This window comes from Coptis chinensis, chromosome 3, assembly GCF_015680905.1.
Source record: "Coptis chinensis isolate HL-2020 chromosome 3, ASM1568090v1, whole genome shotgun sequence".
Classification (NCBI taxonomy): Eukaryota; Viridiplantae; Streptophyta; class Magnoliopsida; order Ranunculales; family Ranunculaceae; genus Coptis; species Coptis chinensis.
This window is the reverse complement of record NC_141458.1, coordinates 117,915,754-117,937,772: the sequence shown is the minus strand read 5'-3', so window position 1 is coordinate 117,937,772 and position 22,019 is coordinate 117,915,754. Positions and strand designations below refer to the sequence as shown.

Genomic DNA, 22,019 nt, shown 5'->3' with positions numbered 1-22,019 from the left:
TATGACTAAGTAACATTTCCCTTTATAACTCACTAACATTATTCTTCTTTTTTTATTTTTTTTTTTAATTTTTTTCAATGAGTTAGCTCAAAGACGCATGTAAATCGTAGTGAGAAAAAATCATACCAATGTAATAATGCAAGGGAATGATTCAATAAACAATGTATGGTTTGTTGTGGTAAACAGCAAATGTGTGGTTTAATATTGTTGGTTTCTTGGTAAATATGTAATATTTTGGTATATATATAAAATTAAAAACAACAATATGGTGAGATTTTGAGATGTATGGTTATTGGTTTACACTTTTAAATCCCGACGATATGGTTATTTTGTTAGGTTGTGTTTGTTTACTGGCAAACCTTGAATGAAAAAATGTTATATTTGTCGGTGTTTTTTCCATTAGATTCTAGTGGGAAAATTTCAGTTTGCCAATATTTGTTTGCAAAAAATTATAGTGGGAAAATATAAGATTTGCTAGTTTTGCTAATATTTGTTTATATGGTTTTTTCCTTGTGGCAAATAATATTTAAACTTTTTGGAAATATATATTTATTTGTTTTCATACAAAACATAATAATAATAATAATAATAATAATAAAGAAGGTAAAATCAAATATAAACAAAAAACAAAGTAAAAACAATACACCTTAACTGATACGCGTGAAAAAAATACCGATATGCTAATGGTACTTCGCTTCCAACTTTCATTGTAATGTTCTATTTAATCTATGTTATATGGACACGCCATATTTTGAAAAAAAACTATATCGGATACGTATCCACCACGTATATTGTATTTAATTTATCTCAAATTTCTTATTTACCATATAATTTAATAAATGTATACTTATTAATAAATTAATTAATTATTCCTATCCGTGTCCCCGTGTAGATCTTCAACTGCTCGCCATATCCGACACTCTGTATCTGTGTCGAACACCGACACACGCGTGCCCATGTCAATGTAATGTAACCTAGTATTTAATCAGTATCCATTCATCAATGTTTTGATATGTTTTACCTTACGTACGTGTTGAATGCAATATTCAAGAAGCACCAGAGAGGCAAAGAGGTGATGCTGCAAATGGTATTGTTTATGAAGCATACTTGAGGTTTTATGAAGCACCTAGCCAAATTGGTAAAACCTTTGAGGTGATGATACCAAAGCTAGGTTTAGTTCGAACCCCACCACATCAATGAGTTACTAATTTCGTTTAAAAATAGATTTACCAATAAATAAATAAAATGTATAATCGATGTAGTGAATTTTTTTTTATCAGTAAAATGGATGCAGTGGTGATATGCTCATATGGCACGAGCCCATGAACTTCATCCATTAACAGAAGGAGACTACATCAATAACACTAAGAAAATTAAGCTGCCATCTTCATGAACAACAAAGAATATCAGAAGCTACAACCATCAATCACCATTTTTACAAGGCAATAATATCTAAATATGGACAATTTTTTTCCTAATACCTGCTTTCACCACAACCACCAAACCAGCACACAACCACGACCACCAATATGACCATAACTTATGCACCTGCACAAACACTGTATACCCACCCACCCACCCACCCACCTCCCCTAGTGCAAATAGTTAAATATCTCAAATGATAAATAGAATTAAGGATCTTGGTGGGTTTGAACCACCATCACTTTGAGATACATGAAGGTATGCTCCAAGTCTTCTCCCAAGTACTCTACCATTCGAGCTAAAGATCCGGTATGTGTTTATTACTAGCTTCCGAACCCGTCCTACAAACGGGTGCAGTTACAAAAAACGTATTTGTTTTGACAATGCAGAGCGTGTAAGTATGGAACTAAAGAAAATAACTTAGCATAAAAAAATACAATTATAAATGGTTTTAACTATGTGGAATCAATAAATTTCTTAAAATGTCTGGCCTTGAAATGACATGTGATAATTTTTGTGGAATGCTTGAAATAAAACCACACTATTTGTATGCTCATATCATTACATTAGATGTGAGCTGGTTTGGAATTTACTTTTGCGACAAATGGATTAGATACGTGGAACTGGTAATATGTGTAATGGGAAAAACAACAATCATATCCCACAGGCATTTTTCTTCCCCCCCCCCCCATTTTTTTTTGCCAAAATTTTATAATTTTTTTGATTATCATATGAAACCCCACCCCAGTAAATGATGTGCACCTTATTGAATTATGACAATTTGAATTCCAACCTGTTGTTGGGTAATCAAATATTGAAAACATATTATATTTGATTTATTTTTGGAGAAAAGTACCAATCACGAACTGGTATGAATCATTGGAAAATTCCAACTTAAATCAATAACCAAATCAACAATAGAATCGAAGACATTAATCTGAAGTGCACCAATTGTAATGTTCTAATTAATTCCCTTGTGCAATCAAATAGTGCTCGAAACTTTGCATCAAATAGTAGCGTTTGTGGGTGAGTGCATGATCATCCATTTCTTCATTTGAAGGTAAGCCTCCAAGCTGCTGTAAATCCTGTAATCATGCAAAATATGTATAAGTACTTCAGTCCCATCGAAGACAGTGTATATATATAACTACATTACTGCAATCTACTTTGAGGATTATTTCCGACATACTTAGCCTATGACAGCAACCTAAACTCTTAAAACAACAAAAACAAATAAGATGAATTGGACATCATATCCAAAAATGTTCATCATCAATCATTACAACACAAATGTAACAATGAAGCTTTTGCACACAATTTATTGATCAATATGCTTTAAGCTTCTATGTAACCATAAAACAGAACAATGTAGGAGGGTATATATTGTAAGTGAAAAGAATAAGTAAACTATGAAAATCATGTGTAGGATATAGGTTATGTGAGAGCAATTGTTACAACTCACTAAATATGAATCAAGTACCGGCTTTTAACTTAAAAAAGAGGTTGAGGAAGATCTAACCATCAAGAGTACTATAGTCATACCATAATTAAGTGCTTATTTGTAATGAAAACCAAAATAAATATATGGAAGGCAATGATCAATGTTGTAGCTTATATGTGTAGAAATTGGGAGGAGAGAAATTAGTGATGCTTTGTTATATGTAAAGGGTAGCCCAGTCTATGTTCTACTTGAAGAGCCAAGGCGAAAAGGTTTAATATGGCCTTAAGTCGTGATCGATGCAGTCTATACAAACTACATGCATATACAAAATTTCCCTCATTGGATAATATAGATAAAAGATGAGTACTTCTCCCCAGCTATGTTGTCAAAGGCGTTATCAAGGTGATATACAAACTCTCTCATTGGATATAGATAAAAGATGAGTACCTTTCTCCAAATATGCTGTCAAAGGCATTATCAAGGTGAGGCGGTGGACTGTCCACAAATGCCTAGGCTTTCCCCAAGTGGAGATTCTTATCAATTTTTTTTAATTATTACTATCATTTCTATTTAATATAATCAGTTTTAGCAAGTCTCACTTCTCATTGTTTCAAGTTTAAACAAAACCTTAAAATTGTCTGTGACAAGGAAGAAGGTGATATTTTCATGTGTTCACCTACTTGGTTTGGTACCTTAGATATACCTGATGTAAATTCAGTATATATATAATGATAGCAGTAATAAATCTAGAATAAATGAAAGAACAAAGTATCTAATTTAAGTCGAGCACATGTATTCAAATATCAATAAATTGAAAGAGAAACAATTATAAAAAATATAAAAAATGCAAGAGAACCATAGATTATAACTAAGGTGTAAATCTTGTTACGAGACAATATATATTTTAAGGAGTTCTAAGTATATCCTGAAAATATCATAAAAAAATAGGGCATTATAAATTTTTAAAAATGCATGGGTATTAAAAATTAGGAATTCATGGTCATTGACCATTCCAAATCAAATATTTAGCCACTTAGTAAGAAAGGAAGATGTGAATACGAGATTGTCTAATAGACATATTAAGGCACTTCTGACTCTCCACCTGAACTTCAGTTAATCCCACCTCTTATCATCAGATCTGCAAGCATTCATACTGTTCCTATAACTTGTAAATAGAAAGTCAAAGCTTGTAGGATACTTGAATCGACCTAAATTCTCATAAGATTAAGATGTAGAGGAACCTAAAATTCTACCAAATATAAGAAGTGGAAGTATTGCATGTGACTCAAATGCCATTGTTGGTAGTAGCAATTGACCTTCTGAGACTAAACAGAGAGAGAGACAGCGAGGAATTGATGTGGATTTGATACATGTTAAGAACATGCGGTCTCTATCTCTACTACTATTAAAGTATCATTAGATGATTGATCAAAAGGTTTCAATCACTAAGCCTGACATCCAGTGTGTTGATTTACATAAACAATAAATTTTATCATCCAACTACATCTTAACATGCACATTAAGAAAAAGGTAACACACAAACGCACAAAAAAATATTCTCGAGTGTAAATTTAAAAGAACAATATACATTAGTATTGTGGTCCTGCATTGTGGTCGCAGTGCAATACTTGTGATTCGATCACTTGCACACAATAGTTAATGTTACAAACAATACCGCCAAATTAAAGGAAAGATAGCTTAACTAAATAAGGCAATAATAATAATTAAATTTTAAGGCATAAGTCATTATCTAACACTGCAGTAACACCGAAGTAACACCGATTGTCTGCATATGAAGATTATAATCACATACATGATGCACAACCTCAGTAAATATATATATTATTACAATTTCTATCACACAAATTAAATAAAAACATAAAAGCTCCTTGAGTAAAGTCTTTATTAAATTCAACTATCTTTATTAAAAGCTACTGAGTGTTTCTCAATACTAACTAATTCTTGTGAAAAAAGACTACGTACCGATGCTCCAAGAATTGGAAGTCCATCCAGAATCAGCATATCTTCTAGGGTAATCACCGCCTTACTACATGGAAACACTAATCTCATAACATCAATTAATATTCCAATAACCCCAAAATCATCCAATTAACCCTTGGTCCATACATAATTTGGAACTCATAATTGCATCGATACCAAGTTGCTTCCATATAAAGGAATCTCCATAAATCACAGATAGGAGTGTTTTGATTTGTTGAATTTTGGAAGAATAAGAGATGGATATTTAGTACTGTAGCATGTAGATGAGATGCAATGGAAGATAAGAGAGAGAGAGGTTGGGAGGCCGGAGCGTACGAAGGATTTTTCGTTTTTTTTTGTACTTTTTGACTTTTGACGAAGGGTTTAGTTATTTCCTACTTAGTCTCCTGATTATAGATAAAGGAGTGGAGCCCAATAGTCGATGTCAATAGAAACATAATTTTTATAATAAAAATAAATTAGCTTATAAAACCTAAAAATTTATGCCAAAGGTAATTATGCCCAGTTCCAAGGGGGGTGTACCAATGATAAATTCAATTGTAGTAATAAGTGCCAAAATTATGTTGGTCAACGGTAAATATATTCTAAGAAATAGAAAGCAAATACCATTTCCAACGTTTTTTTTGAAAATCAAATAGCCAATTCAAAAGAAATATAACCTTGTTTGTGGTACCGCCATCAACACCTGCATCATCAAGCTCAAAATCTACATCATCGCAGTCAACTTCTGGAAAATAAAGAAAAGAATAAAAATAATTGAAATAGTTCCAACAACGAAACAAATGTATTCTACATAATATAATGAATGGTGATGATTGTAACTTAGTAAAAAGAAATGGTGCCAGCATAAATGACGTGAATAGCTCCACATTCAACACTTCCTATTCTAACATGTGTGCATATAAATATGTTAACCTATTAAAAAGGAAAATAACTTCCAAAAAAAAAGTATCATCTTCCTCATCATTGTCATATTCGTCTTCATAATAATCACCATCAGCATTTCAACTCTTTGATTTCTTGAACATTCTTTTTAAATGAAACTGGCCTCAATAGCTTCTTCAAATTGGAAGTGGCGAACCGATTAATTTATCTGTGATGAAAATAATCACTCTAGCCATCACCATCTTGCTCATAATAATCATCAGACAACATCTCCTCAGCAGGCACATCAGCCGGACTCCTTTGTACATCATCACCATCTTTCTCACAATCCCCCGATTCTAACCTACCATTCATATCATCCAAAGAGTTATTTTCTTGGACCCTTCATCACTTTTATAATCGAGAATCCAAATTCTTCGATTCCGACTGATTCGATCATTTGCCAGCTTGTGAGTTGTACATAGGTTGACAATCTTTCCAAAATGAGGAACCCCACTTCCCAACCATATTTGTTCCGACTCCAGAACCCTGAATGTCACCTCTACTTCCCTCAGCATCATCAATCCTTAACTGAACATCCTTCTCACTCAAACTCCCATTGACATATTCATTCCCTAATCCATTACCAACACCAAAATCCTCTCCTTCCTCGTCATCCATAACAGTGTTTATATCTATTCCATTTGTAAAATTCCAAAAGAAAGCCATCCTTATTCACTATCCTGTACACTACAAATAAACACTTCAGTTTTTCCCACTCTATTGAAAAGAATGTCAATTACTTGTCTGCAAAAGAGATGAGATAAAAATGTATACAAAATTTTGACATGTATGAGCGATGAATCCAATACAATTTCATCAAACTAATCAAAACGATGAATAATCAATCGAAAAACTAAAAATGGTTCAATTAAACAAAATTTCAAACTGAAAACACATGGATCGGTTCCTAAATGAATGAAAAACACAAAAACCCCATTAACATGAATAACCAAACCCTAAAACATCAAAAAATCCTAAAACTCCAATAAAAAACCTCATATAATCAATCAACTCAATCAAAATTTCAACAATTTGGATAATCAGGGCAATCAATGAAGCATCGAGGTTTGAAACAAATTACCTCGAGATACGAATAGACAATAAGCGGGAAAAAAGGTGCGCAAGTTAATTTAATGGGACAACTATTATATAATAAGCTCTCGGGAAATTGACTAAGAGATGCAGTCTTGGCTCAGTTAATCAATCACTACTATAAAAAAAATCCATGATACCATAAAGAAAAATCCATGATACCTCATTGAGCTCTGAAAGCAATGCATAAAACAGAGCAGAGCCGATCTTAAGTTGTTCTCTTGCCAACCAGTCTCTTCGCCACTTGTAGTGGGTGGGTGGGAAAGGACTGAGTGGGTAGCAAGGATTGGAGACTGATTAATCCTTCCATGGCCCAAGTTCAGCTAATACGAAAAATTGTGAATAATTGATTAGGAAAATTAAAAAACACTTGCCTGACTTGACTTATACTGATTTAGGCTTTTCCGAGAGCGATTAATGGAGAAGGAGGCTACTTGTGCACTTTTTGTATTTTTTGGGTTTAGTTTTTTTTTCTTCGTTGTTTCTTGTTTGTGAGTATTGGTTATTTCTTCCATTACGTAGGCTTTGGTGGGTTTAGATTAATCTTTGGATGGGTTTTAGAATAGAGGAATTTAGTGTTTTGTGTCGAAAGTTTGATTTTCCTTTTTCTTTCTCTCCTTGTTTCCCGTGAGTAATTTTTTCCTCTCCTGATTTCGCGTGAGTAAAGTGGGTACTTAAAATTTACTTACGTGAACAATCTCAGAGAGCTTGAAAAGGGACTGCTATATATATATATATATATAAAGATAACAACTTAAACAAGCTTATATAAGCTTTGCAAACAAGAAAAAAATTGACTTATGATAGACTAGAAGAAACCAATCCTTTGAGATATCAAAAACTCAAAATGGACATCCTAGTATATCCCCCTTCCTCTTTCTAAGACACACACAAAGCTTACCCCCTTATGTGCTTTCGATAGTTGAAGATAAACAAAGAAAACTTTCCTAGTCTTATATTATTGTTCATACTAGTGAATGCCCGTGCCAGTCGGCACTCTAGACACATTGCTTTTGAACAACACTCCAAGAGAGACCATCTCTATGGTAGCATTGTATCGATAATATAACCATTTCCAATAGTTTTATACTTCATAATCATTTCATACGCATACTCAAGTGGGCTTAATTATTACAATTCTATGCATTTCATTTCTCACAAGCCAACTCTTTACACGTACCCTTATACATTCATTAATTCAATACATATCAGAATGAGAATGATGAAAATAAAAGGAGAGAGTCTTCAATTAAGAGTATCATCATTTTTTTTTAAAAAAAATAAAAAAATCCAGCATAGTCTCCTTTGTATTTTCAACATTTCAAAAACCTAAATCCTGTCATAACCTGAAAATCAAACAATACAATTCTCATAGATCAACCATACCAAAATATATAACTTTATATTTATACATAACACAAATTACTTCTAAAACTAAAAGACAACTCATTAAACATTAAAGAAGACTTTGCATAATTTTTCACCTGTGGCTAATTCTAGTAACGAAAGAGAAAAATAAAATAAAATAAATACTCCACGCCCACTGATCGAGTTCCTCATTTCTCTCATTCTCCCCTCTATGCATACTGTTCACACCATTCTGCTACCATATGGATAAATGCGCCATGGAGCAAAGACTACAATCATGTCGCTGAAAAATTATGGCAATTTAACTTGGTACCTGCAAACAAACCAAATACACATGATTTTTTAGACTTGATACATTTAGCATATTGTTTACAAAAGAGATGGTTCTCAAAATAAAATAATCTCTATTCTTATTTTTAAGTATCCACGCTTATCATAAAAAAAAACCTATCATAAAACTTACATAGCATATATATGGATACAACATATTCTTTAATTTCTAAACCAATAAAAGTAACATTCTTTAATTTCTCACTCACCTTTTCTCATTGGTATCGATGTTCTTAGAGAAGAACTTCTGGGTATACGACATTTGTGGTACAATTTCTTGCATTAGGTGGAAGAAAAACGGATATTCTTTTTGAAGAAGTACATCTGGACATGGCCACATAGAGTTGCCCATGACTGAAAACCGGTGTCCTCAAATCAATGCCAACATATTTCACTGACTGACCTTGCGACTTATTAATTGTCATAGCATAAGCTAGTCGAACAGGGAATTGTCGCCATGATAGTTTGAAAGACAATTCTGAATTTGAGGGAGCCAGAGATATTCTTGGGATGAGTACCGGGTTTCCAGCTTTCTCTCCAGTCAAAATTTTGGCTTGAAGGACTTTACTCGCACATTGAAGCACCATAAGTCGTGTCCCATTGCAAAGGCCATCTTTAGGTGCTATGTTCCTGAGCAACATTATAGGGCATCTAGGTTTTAACTTGAGATTGAAAGGTGGTAAGCTAGAAGGGTCGAGGGAGTTGAGAAACTCGGTGGGATAGTGAGCCCCACTTGGATTATCAATATCATCTTCGATAATTTTATCTGCGATCAAATACTCAATGCTTCACCGGGAACAAATTCAGTGCAACCTCATTAATTGAACTCACATCATCATTACGGGGCAGCAAGAATAGTACGATCAGTTAAGAAAGTTGGAGACGGTGTGTCCATAACATCCAATTGGAGATAGACAGAGAATATGAGTTCTTGGATATTGGTACACTTGCGGATTCCATTTGGCAATTGTACGCATTCTTTGGGATTCGAACCAATCTAAATGAATCAAAGCAAAAAATGAATTCATTAGTTTCTAAAATAGTTCGTTTATATATGGAACTAATTGAGAAAAAACATTCTAATTAGAAGGCATTAATAGCACACCTCCAACAAAAAATCGGCGAATTCGACATTCTCGGACTCCGCCATTTCAAGCCGCATGTTCTGTACCAAGTGCAAAACTTCTAAATAACTCCAAAGGAAAGAGCCGTAGTGATGCACCAACAAATTGCTCTCTCGCCTAACGGTATATAAGGTAGTGTTTGCGAAAATCACCACCAAGAACTCGTAGTGATACCACCAAATATCTTCTTGTTTCCGCAAAAATATCTTGAAGTGTTCTATCCACGGCCTCAACACAATATCTATGTTGCATGGGCACCTCATCCCAAACAATTAGTTTTGTTTCTTTAAATAGGTTAGCAAAGGTCGAATGTTTAGCAAAGCCGCCAAAAAGTGGTATCCATCACATCAATTGGAATCTTAAATGTAGAATGAGCGGTCGTCCACCGCATAATAACAAAGATGCAATTCCGATGATGCCACCATGATAACAATAAGGCCCATGTCGGCGGTGCCTTTGCAATTGTATTATACAAAAAGTTTTCCCTGCACCCTCACCGCTCCATTCAAAAGAAAAGTTTGCCCTTATCACCATATCTTGAATCAATCACACAAAGAAGATAAGCATGAAGTTGTTCGTCATTAAGGCGATTTACATCAACTACTGACCCTCTTCTCCTATGCCTTCATGCTTTGAAGTTGGCGTTGCTCCCCAAATGAGCCTATTGCCAACAATTTTGCTCCAATCCTCCTTTTGCTTTGGCATGGGCGGAAATCTTCCAATGTCTTCCCAGATTCTAAAAGGATTTGTTCCACCAAATATAAGCCGTAATATGTTATTTGCTCATCGGTTGGATCACGGGATGCCATGTTTTGTTGAAGCCGATGTCCAAGATCATCACATATACTCGATGCAAATTTGCTCCAAAGTAGATCCGGTCGCAACGGATGACATTCTAAAAGAATTACACAAAACAACCTCCGCAGTTGATATCCAGTTTTCATTATCGCCGCCTCTTCTAGGCATTGTATCCACTCATCATCAGCTTCCAACAGCCCACGGGCAATACATGCTTCTTTGTATGTGTTGTACACGGTATCACCGACTTTATAAAGATATGCAAAGGAGGTAGGCCCTTTTACAACCGTAAGTAGCAAGCGTAGATAAAACCTTTCCCCGGCATTAGGGCTTGCAAAATACATCCTACCAATGGAAGGTCCCTGAGTCCTAGGAGTCCACTCTTGAGAGTCTTTGTGGAAAACATAGTGTCGTGGAAATTCTTGATAGGTATATGCTCGTGCAGACGGATCTTCAAAGACAACGCTTTAAAGAAAGTCGGTGTTGAAGTTTGGTCTCCTGCTCGGGCAAGAATTGCATCCATGGGCTCTTTGCTATTGAAAACAACCTTATGCATGCCTTCCAAATGAAGCCAATCGTTGGACACTTGGAAACTCTTTATGCATTGGATTCTGAAATAGATGCCATGCAGCCTCTCGTTGGTCCAATGTACCTTGCATCAATATATTGCTGAATCTCATCATTTGTTCCTGCTGCCACCACTGTTGCTTTGTCATAGCCTTTGTAGATGTACTTGTTAATATATTTAGCTTGACACGATGCACAAACTTCAACATTGATATGACAATCAAACATTTCGCGGATATGCATTGTAGGGAACAACATCTCCATTATCAACTTTAACCATTTTATTCTTCCTCTTCACAAAATATTTCTTGCTAGTGTCACGCGCCCGGTAAATGGAGTATCCTTTTTATCCATAATTATTTCCTCCACAAACTCTTTTGGATAGCCTTTGGTGCATCGACCATTTTCCATACATGAAGCACTTTCGGATCTCGATCACCACAGGGGCCATGAACCATGCACTTCTTCACCGTTTCAAACAATGCGGGGGTGGGTGTCGGGTGCGGGAATTCAGCACATACAAATTTATCCACTTGCTCACTGTTTGGGATCTTGTCATCATGTGCGAGAAATAAAAGGCAATGCATGTGTGGAAGACCGCGCTTCTGAAATTCAATGGTATAGACATATGCAACCACCCGGCCGAAGATATCATTATTCAAGATTTCTTTCATAATTGCTTTTCGTTTAAGCTCGAATACCCGTGCAACTATTTCAGGCCGAAGTGTTGAAGTTTGGTGTTCCTTGAGCGCATCTTTAATTTCCTGCCAATTAGGGTTTGCAGTCACCGTAAGAAAAATATCTGGGTGCTTATAGTGCCGGGTGATAGCCATTGAATCTTGAAAAATCTCATACATGTGCCTTGGACTTCCAACATGCAAGGAAGACAAAATGAACCGTTGGCCAATTTGATCAGGACTTAATCCCTCAAGTGCAACATTTGTCAAGCACTTGTACACATCCGAACGGATGGTGTCTTGATTTAGTCTAATATATCGTAGACGGTTCTGTTCATATGCAGCCCAAGCATCAACCAAAAATTCATGCAACAATTTACACCCCAGTAAGATGGATGAGTACTCTGTGGGTCGTTCAAACAAACGGTAGGCGTAATACAATAATTGGGTGAGTCTTGCATTGCTTGGAGCATTTCTCTTGACGTCCCACAACTTTAAATCAGGTGACCAACCCAAATCCCCATAAGGAAACAGAAGAACATAATGCAAAGGCAAATAAGCGGGATGGCATTCGCTTATCCGTTCCAACTCATGCCCTCCTCTCAAGCGAAGTACAATATCACGCATGGCATCAACCTTACTCCCATCTCCAGGCAATATCACTGCGATCTCATCAGTTGTCGGAAGATTGTACCTTCGTCTATCCGAACGCGGATCATAGTGTAGATGGACCGGAACATTGTTATTCTCGAAGCATTTTCGTTTAAAACCTCAAATGCTTGCTTATAGATATCACAAAACTTGTGGGTCAAGGAAGAGTTTCTTGTACACTTTTCAACACTTCCCTTGACAAATTCGGGTTGCGATTGTGGCGGTGATCCAAAGCAGCTAGGGGATCATAAATATAAAGTTGCGAAAACTTAGGTTCCATCCCCGGATCAGGCAACAATGAACCGATTTGGTGCCGCAACTCCCATATGGGATGAATGAGGTTGGACCAGCCCATGTAACACACGATCATTAAATTTGCAACCAAAGACTGGTAAAGGCATTACACACATTGTATTGCGAATCGCTCCGCGGAATAATCTTGCACGTTTATTAGATCGCCGAATAAAGATTTAAGTGCGGAGGCAAGTGGAGAAAGAAGCGGTAGCTTAACTTTTCCTTGTAAACAAAGCCAAGTTCCAAATAAAGGTCGGTTTAGCCTTGATTTCGATAACTGTTCATCTTTCCAATGAAGGCCGAACAAAATGGACAAAGAACATCCATCTTTCCCAAAAAGTGACGGCGATTTGGGCTGGAAGCGCATGACCTCTATGAGAATTAAGAATTTCTTCTTCACTTCGTCAAATCCGGTCATATCATGATCCTTCGCAAAAATAGACCTATGATATATCACGCTTTACGATATGTTGAAACCTAACATAAGAGTGAGAATTTAAAGCTTTAACTTACATAGTGTTATCCTCACAACTTTGCATTGCTACATCTTTTTGTATTTGGAGGTCGGCTTTTTTTTCGTAAAAGATATCATACATTGATGAAGAGGACCCAACTTCATACGTTGACCTCGTCTTCTTAAAGGAATCTGCTATGTAATCAGACATAACATCTTTTTCTCTCTGTCTCCGATTTTGTTGTGCTATAGTCATTTGATCGTGATCTAGAGGCACTTGCATTTCCCTTTCTCAAGAAGGCGTTGTGCAGGCGAGATCTCCGATTAGGAGGTGCAATAGATCTTTGACCGGGAGGCACAATGAGATAACATATTGGGAACCGCAATAAAACTTCGATTAGGAGGCACAACATATAGCCTAGTGAGAACTGCAGTGGATCTTCGATTAGGAGGCACAACAGAGATAGCCTATTGAGAGTCTGCGATGAATTTTCGATTAGGAGGCACAAATGATAGCCTATTGGGAGTGCATTAGATCTTGATTAGGAGGCACAACATATGGAGAAGGAGTAGATCTTCGATTATGAGGCACAACAGATGGAGAAGGAGTAGATCTTCGATTATGAGGCACAACAGATGGAGAAGGAGTAGATCTTCGATTATGAAGCACATATACTAAATTGGGGGGGCGTAGCATATCTTCGATGGGGAGGCACATATATCGGATTGGGAGGCGTAACAGGATGTCGTGCTGTGGAATTGACTGTGTGAATTAACAACTCCTTTCCCCTCTCTTTCATTTCTCCAGTTTGTGGTAATGAAGTCGCGACCTAAGATACGCCCGTTAATATGTTGATATAGTTGTACGTACTCGTAAATAACAAACAATCAATATAATGATAGATATATAACTGGACAAATATATATATGTGTGAACAAATATATGTGTGATAGATATTAAAGTGGTTATGACACAAAGTGAAATCACATATAATAGTATTTCATACTGTTGCAATTCGCTCTTGCACAGCTTGAATTCGCTCTTTCACCATGATTGCCTAGGAAGGAAATTATGCAGAAAGTTAAATGGTATAATAATTGAAATGATAGTTTAATAAGGAAATTATGAAGAAAGTTCGGCTAATACGAAAAATTGTGAATAATTGATTAGGAAAATTAAAAAACACTTGCCTGACTTGACTTATACTGATTTAGGCTTTTCCGAGAGCGATTAATGGAGAAGGAGGCTACCCGTGCACTTTTTGTATTTTTTGGGTTTAGTTTTTTGTTTCTTGTTTGTGAGTATTGGTTATTTCTTCCATTACGTAGGCTTTGGTGGGTTTAGATTAATCTTTGGATGGGTTTTAGAATAGAGGAATTTAGTGTTTTGTGTCGAAAGTTTGATTTTCCTTTTTTCTTTCTCTCCTTGTTTTCCCGTGGAGTAATTTTTCCTCTCCCGATTTCGCGTGAGTAAAGTGGGTACTTAAAATTTACTTACGTGAACAATCTCAGAGAGCTTGAAAAGGGACTGCTATTATATATATATATATATATATAAAGATAACAACTTAAACAAGCTTATATAAGCTTTGCAAACAAGAAAAAATTGACTTATGATAGACTAGAAGAAACCAATCCTTTGAGATATCAAAAACTCAAAACGGACATCCTAGCATATCCCCCTTCCTCTTTCTAAGACACACACAAAGCTTACCCCCTTATGTGCTTTCGATAGTTGAAGATAAACAAAGAAAACTTTCCTAGTCTTATATTATTGTTCATATGCAATTCAGATTTCAGACAACTTATTTTAAATGACATCCATTGTATTTCAAGCTTACTTGATCCCTTAGTACATAGACATTTTTAATTCCCGTACGCACGGAGAGAGAAAAATATGCGTAGAAACTTTAATATATTTTTAATTTATTCCTAACTCGAAAAACCCCTCTAACCAATCCTAGATCCACACAAAATCACCATTGATTCAGCAAACTTTCTTTGAACTTTAAACTCAGTGTATTCTCATCTATTCCCTACACTTTTTTCTCGTCAATATCAGTTCTTCTTCTTACTTAAAAGTGAGGCCTTCCCCATAGAAAACTTTCTTTTTATTTTTTATTTCTCTTTAGTTACTTCTCTCAACAGCTCTTTTAAGTTCTTTCTTTCTATTTATGGTTGCTCAACTATGGAAACGGAGGATGGTTTTATCTTAGAAGCTCTGGTTATTGATGATTTACAATCAGAAATGGAAAAGAAGTGGAATCTCCCATCTTTTCCAAGAAGGATAAGACTAGGAGACCTGAAAGAAAGTGATAAGAAGGATTGGGAGTTTTCAGTAGTAGGAAAGCTTTTCTCTCCAAGAAGATTTGAAGATGAAGATATCAAAACCCAGTTAATAAAGAACTGGAAAATACCAGAGAAGTTCTATCTATCATCACTCACGAAAGGTATCTTTAAAGTTAAATTTACTACCCAGAAAGCAGTGGATTTTGTGCTTGACAATGGGCCATGGCTTATACATGGGTTTGTCATCTCCTTCAAAGAATGGGTCAGAGATCAACCTTTAGATAAGTATGATTTTGCAAACTTCAAAATGTGGATTCAGATTTATGGGTTACCGGCGGAGAGATTACAATGGGAAAATATTCATAAAATAGGAAGTGGCTTTGGTCTGGTTACTGCTCTAGACGCGGTTGGAGGTTCAGAGGAAGGCTCTTCTTTCTCAAGGGTCCAAGTAGATTTCCCGATCAGAAGACAACTTGTTCAAGAACAGGTAATAGTATTAGAGAATAACAAAGAGTACACAGTTGCTTTTAAGTATGAACGAGCACCTTTTTTCTGTTATTATTGTGGCCACATAGGCCATGATTACAATGAGTGTTCTACGTTCCTTGAAATCCCTGAAGTAAAACAGAAGAAGGGGAGAGTTCATATAAACAGTCTGCTTAAATGGTCCAATAAAACAAGGGCTAAAGCTTATAAGCTGGGTCGAGGTATTCAGGATAGAGTCACTTTAGAATGGGATCCAGAAAAAGATACTAGAGATGGAGATTTTTTGAAGGAACTGCAAGATCTGAGGTCTAAATATAAAGGTCACCGGACCAACGCACCAGAGAGGGTGGCAGTTTCAGATCGAATGGCGACAAAAAAGTCTATGGAAAAGGACATATGGGGCACAGTCAGCAGGGCTACAACAGGCAGTGGGAATCAAGGAAATGAATTGGCAAAACCGAATCAGGAGAGTACAGGTGGCACCGCCTCAAAAACAAATGGAGAGCAGAATTATGTTGAGGAGAGTACACAGGAGAGGACACCTGGCGGTCTAGAAGAAATGAAGCATATTAGGCGTGAGAGGGCCCAGTCTGAAGCACGTGAGAAAGAGTCTGCTGAACAGGACATGATAGTGGACCAGCCAAATACACTTATAGACCCGGTGGGCCTTAACCCGGGTAAAGATATCATCACGGAGCCCACAAACTTAGAAATGAGTGATGAACTAGAGATCCAAAATGAAAAAGAACCCATGGACTGTTCTAATAACAATGCCAGAATAGATAAACAAGCCCGAGACGCAGAAATACAAGCTGAGTTTCAAACAGAAGGAAATAATAGAGAAGCTGAAGCACAGAATCATCAGGTGAGTAATAGTACAGATCTCCAAAGTGTATCTATGGAGGAAATGCAAGTGGAAATGGTAGAAGAAGCACCTATAGAAAAACAAGGATGTAATCTTGTTGTAAATACAGATATTAAGGAATCTTTACCAATGGGGATGGGGCTAGTACATGAGCTGCAAGACCAAGAGAAACACACAGAACATCAGGAAGAGCTCAAACAAGAACCAAGAGGTCAAAAGAGAAGCCTTGAAGAAAACCTGCCAACCTTTACAATGGGGAAGAAGAGAAGAACAGTAAAAAACAGATTAAAGCGACAAGCACAAGCATCAGTGGAAGAAGAACAGAATCTCAAAATCAAAAGGCTTAAGATAAAACCACTGAAAGCTCCAGCAGGGATGAAAGAACCAGAACTGCAAGCTACAGAAGCACAAACTTCGAAAGAGGTGGAGTCTCAAGTACAAGAGGATGGTGTCCAAAGCAAGATATCTGAAGCAGAGGAATCAGAGGCATCTATAGTTCAAGAGAGCAACAGTCAGAAGGCAGAACAAGCAGAGAAAGTAGTAGCATCAGAAGAAAGCAACACAGTAAGTCAGGATTTAGAAATTCAAAAGATTGAAGATAGGAAGCACAACATGGATGGGCTCGCGGTTGCTGACCCTCATCAGCGGCCTCCTCAGATATGATAGCCATGAACTGTCGGGGAATGGGTACCTCCTCTTCAGTTCATATCTTAAAGGACCTCATCCGTGCCCACGACCCGGATGTCCTTTGCTTATCTGAAACGAAAGCAACAGGAAAGAGAATGGAGATGGTTAGAAAACATTTAAAGTACCAAGGGAGCCATGTAGTACCAGCAGATGGCAGAAAAGGTGGTCTTACAGTTCTATGGAAAGAAGATTGCAATGTGAACATTCTAGCAGCAACTCAAAATTATATCACCGGAAAGGTTACAAACTTTGGTTGTTCATCATCCTGGATTTTCACGTTTGTCTATGGAGAACCTATTTCTCACAATAGAAAGAGAGTATGGGATGACTTGACCAATGCAGCTCATCACATAGTAGATCCCTGGGTTCTTTTTGGGGATTTCAATGCAATTACAAGTCTGGATGAAAAAGATGGTGGTCGGAAAGTTATAAATAGAAGCATGGTAGAGTTTAACGACTTCATAAATGGTATTGGTCTGATTGATTTAGGCTACAGAGGTTCTAAATTTACATGGTGTAACAATAGAACTTATGGAAGTCACATCTTAGAAAGATTAGATAGGGCTCTAGCAACTCCCTCATGGCTAGAACTTTTCCCTGAAGCCAAAGTTACTACTGTACCCAATGTCAATTCAGATCATCTTGCTCTATCTATTACTTTACATAAAGTTGAACCTACTCTAAAGAAGCCTTTCAGATTTTATGAAATGTGGCTCAGAGATGAGAACTGCAAGAATGTCATAGAACAAGCCTGGAATTCCATAGAGGAAAATGATAGCATGACACTGGTTGCGCAGAAGCAAGAAGCTACAAGGGAGAAACTCAAAGTGTGGAATAAAAGAGTGTTTGGCAATGTGGGTCTCGAGATTCAGAATGTTAAGAAGCAGCTCGAGAAACAACTGACTGGTGACATGAATCAAAGGAAGTATGAGATGATTCAAAGCTTAAAGACAAAGTTAGTTGAGTTACTTGAGAGAGAAGCAAGCATGTGGGCGTAAGTCGAGGGGCAAAACTGGGTGAAGGACTACGCAAGGAATACGAGGTACTTTCATATCTCTACCATGTATAGGAGAAGGAAAAACAAAATAGAGAAACTCAAGAATGAAGACGGCATATGGAAAAAAGGTAGAGAAGAAGTGAGTGAAGTGGTTAATACTTTTTTCAAAGACTTATTCAGCACTGATAGTCCAGAAACAGATATCACAATTCTGGAACTTTTCAAGCCAGTTATAACAAAAAGGGAGAATGATATTTTGGGAAGTACCTACTGATATGGAGATATGGAATGTTGTCAAAAAACTACAACCTCTTAAAGCACCAGGTCCAGATGGTTTCCAAGGAGTGTTCTATCAAAGTTGCTGGGAAGTTGTAGGGCCTCTTATCACCAAGACAGTTAAGGATTTCTTCACTTATAATATGTTACCTCCTGATTTAAATGAAACTTTTATTACCTTAATTCCCAAAATTCCTTGCCCAGACCATATCTCGAAATTCCGACCCATAAGCCTATGCAACTTCACCTACAAAATCATCTCAAAACTTCTTGCAAATAGACTAAAAACCCACTTGCATAAAATAATATCCCCATTTCAAGGAGCATTTGTCAAGGGAAGATTCATTGGTGACAATATAGGATTGGCAAGTGAGATCTTCCATCACATGAGAATGATGAAAAAGAAGAGACAAGGATGGCTAGCTCTCAAATTGGATATGAAAAAGGCTTTCGATAGGGTGGAGTGGAAATTTTTATACCAAGTACTAGAAAAACTTGGTTTCAGCAACAAATGGATATCAATGATCAACAAATGCCTAGAGACGGTATCCTATAGAGTGCTTCTAAATGGCTCTCCCTTGAGTCATATTTTTCCACAAAGGGGTCTCAGGCAAGGAGATCCCTTGTCACCATACTTATTCATACTTGTCACAGAAGCTTTGTCAAGACTCTTGGGTAAGGCAGAAGAGGAAAAGAAGCTAAGTGGCATCAAGATAAGGAAAAGATCACCTTCAATCAGTCACTTACTATATGCAGATGATTTGATTGTATTCAGTAAAGCTAGTTTTGAAGAAGCTAGCAACATGAAGGAGTTATTAGAGAAGTACTGCAATGCCACAGGCCAGGAAGTTAACTGGCACAAATCCAGTGCTTATTTCAGTCAAAATGTACACCACAGGCACCAGAAAATACTGATCAAGAGATGGAGAGTCAGAAAGTTCACGGAGAAGGAAAAATACTTAGGGGTGCCAATATTACTCAGTAAGAAGAAAGGGGAGGATTTTGAATATCTTGTGGACATTCTGCAAAAGAAAGTTACAGGTTGGAAGTCCAAGATTCTCTCACAAGCAAGCAGAACCACTCTTGTCAAAGCTGTGGGTCAGGCAGTACCAATATATGCCATGGGAGTCTATTCTCTACCAGTAAGTACTTGTGAGAAGTTGGACCAAATAAACAGGAACTTTTGGTGGAATGGCGTGGATAAATCAAATGCATGGCATACTCTTAGTTGGGAAAAACTGTGTAGAGCAAAGATTAATGGAGGTCTAGGCTTCAGAAGAGCTAGGGACATGAACACGGCAATGCTTACAAAGCATATTTTGGAGAATGATACAAGATCTTGACTCTATATGGGCAAGAACTTTTTCAGCAGCCTTATACAAATGGGATTGCTTTTACTCAAGAAACAATCATTTAAGAAAGAATCTAAGTCATATTTCGGAAAGGTGTAAAGAAGAGTTTGGGTGCGAAGAAGAGGGCTTTATGTGGTCACTTGGGAATGGCAAGAGCATAAAACATTTTTGAACCTTGGTTGTTACTCAATGACAAACCGGTTCATCCAATGGACTATGTCACTGATGATTTTTCTTTCACAGCAGTGGAAAGGAGTGGATATGTGAAGGATTTAGTAGTAAATGACACTACTGAATGGAATCAAGAAAGGTTGGGAGAGTTGTTTCCCAAACCAATCATGGAATGCATCAGCCTCAAATCAGTAAGGCCAAACAATCAAGACAAGATTATTTGGTGGAGAGAAGACAAAGGGATGCTTACAGTAAAATCAGCTTATAAGATGCTTTCAAGAGAAACAGAGAAAGGAGAATGCTCGAAAAGCAATAGCAGAAGTATACAAAGAATCTGGAATCTCGAAATAGATGCTAGTACCCAACTATTTTTATGGAAGCTTTATATGGGTGGTTTAGCTCGAGAAGAAGCTGTTGTTAAGAAAAAATTCTAGGAGATGTGAGCTGTGGCTTTCATGATGAAAGAGATAGAAACAGATTATCATTGCTTCTTAGGTTGCGAGTGGTCTAGACGATTATGGATGGGATCTATTCTTGGCGGAGAACAATGCGAATGAAGATAAGGATGTCGAATCCTTTGAATCAACACTTTGGGATGGGGTTTGCAGAAGAATGACTCTGAAGGCAGATATGCAAAGACCTATGCTATTTGTCTATTGTCGGAAATCTGGAATTATAGAAACAGGGTAAAGTTTGAAAAAAAGGAAGCTAAACCACAGGACCTCTACAATCATGTATATACTCATACAGAGCAAATCATGGAAGCTTTCAAGTCCAACAATGCCTCTCATAGGACAAATGCTCTGATCACATTCACTTCAGCTGAACAAGTGAAGTATAAGAATTGGTATAAGATATATTGTGATGGTGCATATGAGAAGACCACAGGAAGAGGAGCTGCAGCAGCTTTCTGTAAGGGGCAAGATGGAAGGATTGCAGGAGCAGTTTACGGCAAGTTCAAAAGCCAAAATGTCATGGAAGCAGAATGCAAAGGTGTTGAACTTGCAATTATACTGACAAAGAAACTCCAGGTCTCGCAGGTAGTGATATTGGGAGACAATCAAAGTCTTATGAAGAATCTTGCAACAGGAGAAAACACTATGACAAGAGACTCAGAAGATAGCTTCTACAAAGCCGAGGATGTTCTCGAAAAGAGTACCATGAGACTAACCCCTCTTTAGATTTTAAATTCTTCTGGCTAACTAGAAATTGTAATACAGAAGCAAATCAGTTAGCTAAATGGGCCAACAAGTATGCAGGGATTAGCCCCCCACCTTGTTGGTTGCATGAATCTGTAACACCTCTCTTTAAAGTTTAAGTATGAATGAAAGTGGTTTTCTATCGAAAAAAAAAAAAAAAAAGACATTTTTATGGTCTTATATGCATCATTGATTTCCACTAGATTGTCATGGCCTGTCAATGCTAAAAATACAGTCATAATCACATGTTAGGAAGCTGAGACCTATTTATAACTACGAATCATATAGGATATGTAACATATCAACTACTACAAATTAGGAGATACACAATATTTACTTTATGATTGAAAGCCCAACCAACATAAAACATCTACAATTTTATACAAGGAATGAAATCAATGAACAAAAAGAAGCAAAAACATACCGCTTTCTTCTAGCACGACAACAACACCATTTCAAATTACGACCCTGTTTTTCTCAGCTGAAAAAAAAATCCCACCATCGTCAGCATTACCCCAACTCAATGTGAAGTACCACTACCAATATCTATC

At 36.8% G+C, this 22,019-nt stretch overlaps 2 protein-coding genes, 1 long non-coding RNA gene and 1 pseudogene across 4 annotated transcripts; 1 reads left to right on the top strand and 3 right to left on the bottom strand.

Moving 5' to 3' along the window:
- Window positions 1–2,236: 2,236 nt before the first annotated feature.
- Window positions 2,237–5,505, bottom strand: LOC147513547 (uncharacterized). Its single transcript, XR_015217391.1, has 2 exons — window positions 4,847–5,505; window positions 2,237–2,507 (listed from the first exon to the last, which is right to left on the bottom strand). It is a non-coding gene; the product is annotated as an uncharacterized LOC147513547 (long non-coding RNA).
- A 2,460-nt stretch (window positions 5,506–7,965) lies between these two features.
- On the bottom strand, window positions 7,966–9,743 carry LOC147513546 (uncharacterized; annotated as a pseudogene). The gene is made up of 3 exons (XR_015215500.1): window positions 9,687–9,743; window positions 8,791–9,578; window positions 7,966–8,564 (listed from the first exon to the last, which is right to left on the bottom strand). The product of XR_015215500.1 is annotated as an uncharacterized LOC147513546 (transcript).
- Window positions 9,744–11,426: 1,683 nt separating this feature from the next.
- On the bottom strand, window positions 11,427–13,402 carry LOC147513545 (uncharacterized). Its single transcript, XM_086598927.1, has 2 exons — window positions 13,206–13,402; window positions 11,427–12,447 (listed from the first exon to the last, which is right to left on the bottom strand). Exons 1-2 carry the CDS (start codon window positions 13,400–13,402, stop codon window positions 11,427–11,429), a joined length of 1,218 nt encoding a protein of 405 aa, XP_086455053.1.
- A 1,612-nt stretch (window positions 13,403–15,014) lies between these two features.
- On the top strand, window positions 15,015–20,089 carry LOC147513544 (uncharacterized). The gene is given in 4 exon segments (XM_086598926.1): window positions 15,015–17,447; window positions 17,489–18,379; window positions 18,473–18,737; window positions 18,739–20,089. Coding segments are annotated over 4 exon segments (4,620 nt in total). The 5' UTR covers window positions 15,015–15,334.
- The last annotated feature ends 1,930 nt before the right edge of the window (window positions 20,090–22,019 follow it).

Coding starts and splice junctions, on each gene's coding strand:
- LOC147513545 (XM_086598927.1), bottom strand. CDS start 13,402: ATGACTATAGCACAACAAAATCGGAGACAGAGAGAAAAAGATGTTATG. Junction 12,448..13,205: donor AGTTGTGAGGATAACACTAT/GTAAGTTAAAGC, acceptor GCGTTCGGATAG/ACGAAGGTACAATCTTCCGA.